The sequence below is a fragment of the Cebus imitator genome, unplaced genomic scaffold (genome assembly GCF_001604975.1).
Source record: "Cebus imitator isolate Cc_AM_T3 unplaced genomic scaffold, Cebus_imitator-1.0 Scaffold3, whole genome shotgun sequence".
NCBI lineage: Eukaryota > Metazoa > Chordata > Mammalia > Primates > Cebidae > Cebus > Cebus imitator.
In genome coordinates, this window is record NW_016107318.1 from 14,847,925 (window position 1) to 14,856,913 (window position 8,989).

At 39.6% G+C, this 8,989-nt stretch overlaps 1 protein-coding gene and 1 long non-coding RNA gene across 2 annotated transcripts in view; one reads left to right on the forward strand and one right to left on the reverse strand.

The window, feature by feature from the left end:
* Positions 1–8,989, reverse strand: part of LOC108307184 — a 27,071-nt gene that overhangs the window by 14,459 nt on the left and 3,623 nt on the right. The window lies entirely within an intron of this gene.
* Positions 7,537–8,510, forward strand: LOC108307169 (probable ribosome biogenesis protein RLP24). Its single transcript, XM_037739961.1, has one exon. The coding sequence runs from the start codon at positions 7,593–7,595 to the stop codon at positions 8,031–8,033; it is 441 nt and encodes a 146-aa protein (XP_037595889.1). The 5' UTR covers positions 7,537–7,592; the 3' UTR covers positions 8,034–8,510.

Here is an 8,989-nt window from a genome sequence, read left to right on the forward strand (position 1 = left end):
AAGAAGGCAAAAAGGCACAATACTAAAGCAATCTCAAAAGGTGGGAGCAAGACTTCCCTTGTAGCTGCTACTCTCCTCTCCAAGGGGTGATACATAGACCCTGATTGACCACAAACTTAATGATTAAGATCAAAAGGTAGGGGAAAATTAAGAATGAACATTTATTTCCCCATTCCTCTTGTTTCCCATTGGAAGAAAGTTTCATCTGTAGGAACACTCATAACCTCTACCCTATCCATTACTTACTTTTCCCCACTGATGAGCGTGAAACCTGATTTGGGGTGACAGCAATTGGCTCATTTCTGAACTGGGTAAGACTAATCTATTAAAAGATTGTGAGCACTACGGAATGGATTACTTTCTTCCCTTTTTGTCGCAGTGTAGAGGGAGCAGCAATCCTTGGTTAATGTGTGCATTCAGTATATTCAAATGGTCTACTGAATCTCCAACTGGATGAGCAATGCCATACTCGGAGATGGGGAGGCAGAATAGTTTCCTAAACAAGTCTATTCATCTTTGAACCCGAGCCATGCTGTCCAAACAGCTCAAACTGTGTTATAATTGCCGTCGACCTACCTGCTCATCAATTGCTTTCAAATTTGGGTGGTGAAGATGGGCATTATTTTTTAGTCCCCTCAAACCCCAACACAAATCTTCCAATGTGCTTTCCCAAAAGGCCTCTTGTCAAAGATATTGATTTCATCACACAATATTTAAGACTTAAAAGACCACTTAGTTGATATTGTCAGAGGTGAGAAAGTCTTGTAGGGCAGATCTGTGTTTTACTAGTGATTTTTGGATCCCCAGCATCTGTCACAGGTTCTAGCCCACAGTGAGTGTGGATAGGGTGGCAGGGAGAACCACTAGAACAATTCAAACTGTTTACAAGTCATCAATCTTCCCTTCCTTGCTGAGCCACACTTTCCTGGAACTGAGATTCTAGCACCTTGGGCCAGCCTCAACCATTTCCATACCTACATCAGCTCTTAAAACACCAGCCAGTGTGGAGGCTCATGCCTATAATCCCAGCACTTTGGGAGGCTGAGGTGTGTGGATCATCTGAGGTCAGGAGTTTGAAACCAGCCTGGTTAACATGGTGAAACCCTGTCTCTATGAAAAATACAAAAATTAGCTGGGCGTGATGGTGTGTGCTTGTAGTCCCAGTTACTAGTGAAGCTGAGGCAGAAGAATCACTTGAACCAGGAGGTGGAGGTTGCAGTGAGCCAAGATCACACCACTGCACTCCAGACTGGGGACAAAGTGAGACTCTATCTCAAAACACAAAACAAAACAAAACGAAACAAAAAAAACACCAGGCCTCTACTTGTTCTAGCATGATGACTAAAATTTAACATGGGTTCTCTACCACAAAGAAGGCCTTTTATGAGAATATTGCATAGTTAAATCTGAGATGGCATTTCACCATCTTGATCATACTATAGGCAACACATCTGGAAACTTTTTTTTCTGTTACATAGAGTACTAAGTTCTTGGCATTTCCAAGTTAAATCCATACTTGAACATAAGATTGGTATACTCTTACTTGGAGCCCACAGTTAGGTAGTTACATTTTTTAAAAGCAGACCTAAACATTCACCAATGTTGACACATTTGATCCAGCAGAATCGCTCCCTCAATTTCAACCCTCTCTTTCACTAACATAGATGTCTGTTCCAGACCATCAGCAAACCTCCCTTGGCTACATATATGGTAACAAAGCAATATGTTTCTCCTTTCTGACATTTCTCTTTCCCAATCTCCATCACTCCTGCACACACACACACACACACACACACACACACACAATCATAGTTGCACAGTTTTGCCTACTCCCAGGGCAGAGAACTCCTTCATAGCACTAATGTCTTCTGACCATCTAGCCTTGGCTTGAACACCCCTGGAATGGAGTGGAGTCACTTTTCTAAATGCAGCCCTTTTGGCTAATATCCAGAATCTACAAAGAACTAAAACAGATTTACAAGAAAAAAACAAACCTGTTCAAAAGTGGGCAAAGGATATGAACAGACACTTTTCAAAAGAAGACACATATGAGGACAACAAACATATGAAAAAATGCTCATCATCACTGGTCATTAGAGAAATGCAAATCAAAACTACATTGAGATACCATCTCGTGCCAGTTGGAATGGTGATCATTAAAAAATCTGGAGACAACAGATGCTGGAAAGGATGTGGAGCTACAGGAACACTTTTACACTGTCAGTGGGAGTGTAAATTAGTTCAACCATTGTGGAAGACAGTGTGGCAATTCCTCAAGGACCTAGAAATAGAAATTCTATTTGACCCAACAATCCCATTACTGGGTATATATCCAAAGGATTATAAAATCGTTCTACTATAAGGACACATGCACACAAATGTTCATTGCAGCACTGTTTACAATAGCAAAGACCTGGAACCAACCCAAATGCTCATCGATGATGGGTTGGACAAGGAAATGTGGCACATATACACCATGGAATATTATGCACCCATAAAAAACGATGAGTTCATGTCCTTTGTAGAGACATGATGAATCTGGAAACTATCATTCTCAGCAAATTGACACAAGAGCAGAAAATCAAACACTGCATGTTCTTTTCATAGGCAGGTGTTGAGCAATGAGAACACGTGGACACAGGGAGGGGAGCATCACACACTGGGGTCTGTTGGGGGGACTAGGGGTTGGACAGTGTGGGGTAGGGAGTTGTGGAGGGATAACATGGGGAAAAATGCCAGATATAGATAGATGGAGGGATGGAGGAGCAAACCACATTGCCATGTAAGTACCCAGGCAACAATCCTGCATGTTCTGCACATGTTCCCCAGAACCTAAAGTGCAATAAAATATATTTTTTTTAAAAAAGCAGCCCTTTCTATTTGCAGGCCTTGCAACAGGAATCGGGTGGTACAAAAGTGGATCTCTTTAGCAGAATTTAAGAAGGGGCCATTGTGTGGGGAAACCACAAGAGATAATGTAGTGCCTCGGAAACAGCAACCACCCCAGGCCTACAGAACTGAAGAAGAGATTACAGGAATCCAAAAATAGCAGCATGTTGCCCATACAAGGCAAAATCCCAGGGAGGAATCTGAAGTGATAAATACTAGAACTTCACTCTCCCCTTGCCCTCTTGAACCTGTATTACCTGCCTCCCATTGGCTAAAATCAACCAAAAGCTGGGGGTTAAGACAGGGCTGGGACTACTGTAAGGCTAGGGAGGTGAGAGGCACACAGGACACAACTAAGGAGGCACTTATTCTCAGGTCTGTAACTGCAAGGTTGACCCTGAGAGTAAGTGCCTCCTTAACTTTTGTACCCTAGGTGCCTCTCTCACCTCAATTTACTCTCAAATGTGGGTTAAAAAAAAGCCATTGCAATAATTCATATAAACCAATCTCAGGGCACAGAGAAGGATGGTGAGTAGATTTGAGGAAGTTCATCAGCACAAACTGTCAGGAAGTTTATTATAATAAATTTAAAATCCATGGCTTTCATGAAATCCAGTTGATTCATAACACTTGATTCAGGAGCAATACCTGACCAAGTTAGATTTCTGCTAATATACTTTTCAAAAAGTTAAAAAGCATGATTCTTATAGAAATATAATGTGAATGTGTCTAAGATTTTATTCCACCCATTAATGAATAAAGAGGGCCGGGCGTGGTGGCTCAAGCCTGTAATCCCAGCACTTTGGGAGGCCGAGGCGGGTGGATCACGAGGTCAAGAGATCGAGACCATCCCTGGTCAACATGGTGAAACCCCGTCTCTACTAAAACTACAAAAAATTAGCTGGGCATGGTGGCGCATGTCTGTACTCCCAGCTACTCAGGAGGCTGAGGCAGGAGAATTGCCTGAACACGGGAGGCGGAGGTTGCGGTGAGCCAAGATCGCGCCATTGCACTCCAGCCTGGGTAACAAGAGCGAAACTCCATCAAAAAAAAAAAAAAAAGAATAAAGAGTAAGATGTTAAAACTAGTTTGAGGGAAAATATGAAGACAGGTTTATGCAGTCAAGGCAGTCAGCACTAAAGTGAATAGGCTAATACATGCAAAACTGGTTAATACCATATAAGGTAATAAATTGAAAACTTCAGAATTATCTTTTCTGCTAGGAGAAAATCAATTATATCTCTATAGATAAATTCCATTTGCATTGCTATGGGCAAGAATCATTTGCACTGCTATTGGTTTTCTACCAGTTAACCTCTTCCAAAAGAGAGTCAATCAAATGTACACAACCCTACATATTAATTCATCATGTATCCATCAGACAGTTGCCCAGCATTCTACTGAAAGGATCTTCAGTAATCACTGCTCTTATTTCTAAGTACTGGATACTTTTTAAAAAAACATTTCTCTTCTGCCTGGAAGCTATTCAGATACTTTAAAATATCAAGGACATCTCATTTTTCTTCAGAAATCAGGTGCCCAGGATTGGATGCAGGTATGTTATGAGCAGGAAGGTGTTTTATTTCAGCACTCAAAGGGAGAATTAAAACCAGTCATTATTAAAGCTGAGGGGATATTAAATGTAAATCCTGTTTACTCTCTATTGCACTGTAAAGTGTCTGTCAAGAAAAGAGGTAGGACTATGTATTTATAGCTATAATAATAGGATAACAAGAAAGAAGCATAGGATTAGTCAACAAGTAATGCACAGCAGTAGATCACAAAGCAGCATCTAGTTTGTCAATGGGCCCACAGAGAGACAATAGTTTATTTGATCCAAATACCACACTTTTGTGTGAACAGTAAATGCAGAACCAAAATATGAGCTTTCTATTTCAGATAAGAACTATGCAGGTTTAAGGGCTTTAATCGGAAATTAATGCCTCAAAGGCAGTTATATTTCATTCTTTTGCTTACTTTTTTCATTATCTTTTTTGTTTACCTAGTAAGGATAGTAAGCTTGATCCTTACTATCTTGCTCTTTTTGTTGTTTTTCTGTTTTTCCACTGTTTTGCTTTGGACCTCAGAGGTAAAAAGAGTCTTGAAAATCTTCCAGACTAGAATTGTCTGATAGAATGACAAGAGAAATATTCTAGTATCAGAGCTGTTAATAGCTGCTAGTCACAAGTGGCTGCTAAACACTTAAAATGTTTCTAGGGCAGGACTTCTCAAACAGCATTTGTGAAATTTGGGACTGGATAATTATTTATTAAAATTCATCTACTAGCTTGGCATGGTAGCTCATGCCCATAATCCCACACTTTGAGAGGCCAAGGAGTGAGGATATCTTGAGGCCAGGAGTTTGAAAGCACCCTGGGCAACATAGCAAGACTCTCTCTCTAAAAAAAGAAAACACTAAAAAACCAGCTGTCATGGTGGTACACACCTGTCACCTGTCATCCCAGCAACTCATGAGGCTGAGGTGGGAGTAACACCTTGAGCCCAGGAGGTCAAAGTTGAAGTGAGCCAAGATCATGCCACTGCACTCCAGCCTGGGTGACAAAGCAAGTCTCTGTCTCATAAATAAATAAATCTACCATGCTGAACTGTCCATGTGCAGTCATTCTACTCAACTTCTTCCTCATTCTTCCAGCCTTCAACAATCTTCATCTTCAACTCCTATTATCTTCCCCTCACACATTCTACAGTGGCTGTTCCAAACTTTCCCACTCTGTCCAAACTCTTGACCTCACTCTGCCCACCAGTTGCAAGAATAGGAGCAAACCCAAACAATTGCGGCTGTTATATGAGATTACTTCCCTGTGTAACTGACTTTCACTTAAAATTTTCAGTTGCCACAAGGGTGACGGAGAACTGTGGTCATCTCTGAATTTCTCCATGCTGTGAGAAATTTGTACTGAGGTTACCTGTCTCTTTGGATCTGAGACGAGAAGCCAAGTATAGTAAAAAGAACACTGAATGAAGATACAAGAGGCCAGGGTTCTGTTAATGAATTATGTTAAAAACTCATAGTTTCTGGGCAAGACCCTTAATTTTTCAGGCCTCAGATTCCCTACTGCATAACAGGGAAATTTTTAAATAATTTTTTAATATAATTTTAGATGATCTTTCCAGATCTAGACCTTTAAAATTCTACCTTCTTGTGTACTGTTCAACTTAAAAAAAAAGTTTGTGTTAGTACTATGTTCCATCTCTGGGCTAGCTGCTAGAGATGCCACAAAACTAGAAGAGACTTGTCTTGTGCCCTCATTTAGCTTTGTGGGAAAGCTGACTGCCTGTCCAATGCTCCACTCTAGGAAACCCCAACCCTAGACAGCCATCAGTCTAAGCAAACAGTTATATTGCTGTATTCCTAGGCTAACACACAGGGTAGCAAAAGAGTGAGACTAGGCCTCCCCTTAGTTCATGGTTTCTTTCATACAGCTATGTTGACTGCTCAGTAGAACCAGAGAATATATGCAAATGACTCATCAATGAACACAGTAACCTATCACAACAAATTTATGGCTGAAGCAGGATGTGACCCTAGACTTACTCTTTTAGTTGCGGGGGTCTGGGAAATTCCAATTTAGGGGCCAGGGTGACCATGGCAATAGGTCAAGTCTTAAAGGACCTGGGGAAATTACTCTTTCCCAGCTCTTATGAAAGTATTTAAATATTCTAACTACAGGGTGGCCATACTGGTATGTTGCTACTGAATATCAACCCTAAGTAAAATTGATGAGTCAATGTATGTGAGATATGTGATTTATCAATAACACTTGCCTTTCTAGAGTCAACAGGAGAAGATTTCAGTATGCCCAACATTTCTTAGATATGCCTGCTTGGATTTATGTGTGTATATAAACCTTTAATCATAACTTTAGTTTCTTCTTTTGATTCTATCCAAATTTCTTTTCTCCAGTACTCCATTCTCCTGGGCCATATCATAGTTCTTCCTTTTCTGAGTTCAAAGCAGGCTCATCCATTTCCTCCTTGTATTAACTTGTTCTCTTAAACTGTGGAGCAGTTCAGGGTCCTGAAGTACCTCATGTGTCCCGTTGTAATGTTCTTCCTTGGAAATGAGTATAACTAACGCTAGTTATTTTTCGCCAAGTGTAGGAAAATCATGTTATGCTTTTATAATACAAATTAGGCAAAGTACTATTCCACATCTTCCGTTCCTCTTTCCCTTCCTCCCTTACCTCCATTTCTTCCTCCCTTACTTCTTTCCTTCCTCCTCCCACTCCTTTATTTTTTCATTTAAAATATATTTATTGTATACCTATTCATGTAAGACACTATTCTATGTACTGAGAATGTAGCCATAATGAAAAACAAAGTCTTCTACTCTTAGAGACATGGATGAAAAACTAATGAAGTTTAAGCTTCAGGGCTCTTCACCTGCATGAGATTTTTCTTAGGCCTCAATAGGGACCATGGCAACATGTTCAACTGGTTTATATATTTTTTAAAAATTATGAAATCTGCAGAAGACATTTTATTTGCAATTGGTTAACAATGTTGTCTCCACACCAATGTTTTCACCATTACACTTCTTTTTATATTGGATAATATTTGAGTAGCAGAAGATATTTTTGGACTCCATCTAAGGAGAAGTTGAGTTAGGAATAGATCTAATCTGAGCTTAGACTTCCTCCGAAGCTTGGCGTTTCCTCAGTGGGGACCCACGCGGGTTCAACATGCGTATTGAGAAGTGTTATTTCTGTTCTGGGCCCATCTACCCTGGCCACGGCATGATGTTCATACGCAACAATTGCAAGGTGTTCAGATTTTGTAAATCTAAATGTCATAAAAACTTTAAAAAGAAGCGCAATCCTCGCAAAGTTAGGTGGACCAAAGCATTCCGGAAAGCAGCTGCTAAAGAGCTTACAGTGGATAATTCATTTGAATTTGAAAAGCGTAGAAATGAACCTTTCAAATACCAGCGAGAGCTATGGAATAAAACTATTGATGCAATGAAGAGAGTTGAAGAGATCAAACAGAAACGCCAAGCTAAATTTATAATGAACAGACTGAAGAAAAATAAAGAGCTACAGAAAGTTCAGGATATCAAAGAAGTCAAGCAAAACATCCATCTTATCCGAGCCCCTCTTGCAGGCAAAGGGAAGCATTTGGAATAGAAAATGGTACAGCAGGTGCAAGAGGATGTGGATATGGAAGACGCTTCTTAAAAATCTCTGTAACCATTTCTTTTATGTGCATTTGAAAATGCCCTTTGGACACTTGGAACTGCTAAATTATTAGTTTATTTTTTACATAAGGTTACTTAAATGAAAAGTGATTAAAATATATCTTTTCTACATTGCCATCTATAAAACATCAGATATTACTGATGTTACATCTCAGTGTTAAATCTTCACTGACAGATGTACTTATGTAAATCATGAAAATTCTGCTTATAACTATAGACGTGAATTGTGGATGTAAAGTGCTTATTCCATCTGGATAATGGCACAGGGCAGCCTCTGTATAATAAGTAATGGCAAAAATTCATGGTTAGTGATGTATAAATAAAATATTATTTTCAGTAAAATATTCCCTTTATTAATGTTATAGAAGAGGGGATACGACAAGGAAATAACAATTTGTATGAGAGTGTCAAATACTCTTTTGATTTTAATATTTCCTGTTTTGGTTTATTTGCATCTCAGAAGAGCATAATGATATTGTTTGATGAAGCCTAATTGTGCTGGACTGTTTTGACCTAGTTTAACCCTTCTGATAGGTAGTTTTGGATGTTGGGGATGAGAACTGAATAATCTTTGCCTAGAGCGACACTACATGCTAGAATTTCCACCTTGGAAAATACTCAGTTCCAACTTCTGAATCCTGGTAGAACAAACTTTATTTTTCTAGCCTACCAATGATCTAGAAGCAGAGAAATCCCAATGCCTTTTAAAAGTTACGTGGTTTTCTTTTAAAAAGCTCCTGTTTTTGGAAAGTAGAATTTATGGGTACTACATCTGTTCATTATTTGTACATAAAATAAAACCATTTAAAAAGTAAAAAAAGGGCCGGGCACGGTGGCTCAAGCCTGTAATCCCAGCACTTTGGGAGGCCGAGGCGGGTGGATCAC

Bases quoted from the DNA above. Each gene is read 5' to 3' on its own strand.
- LOC108307169 (XM_037739961.1), top strand. From the start codon at position 7,593: ATGCGTATTGAGAAGTGTTATTTCTGTTCTGGGCCCATCTACCCTGGC.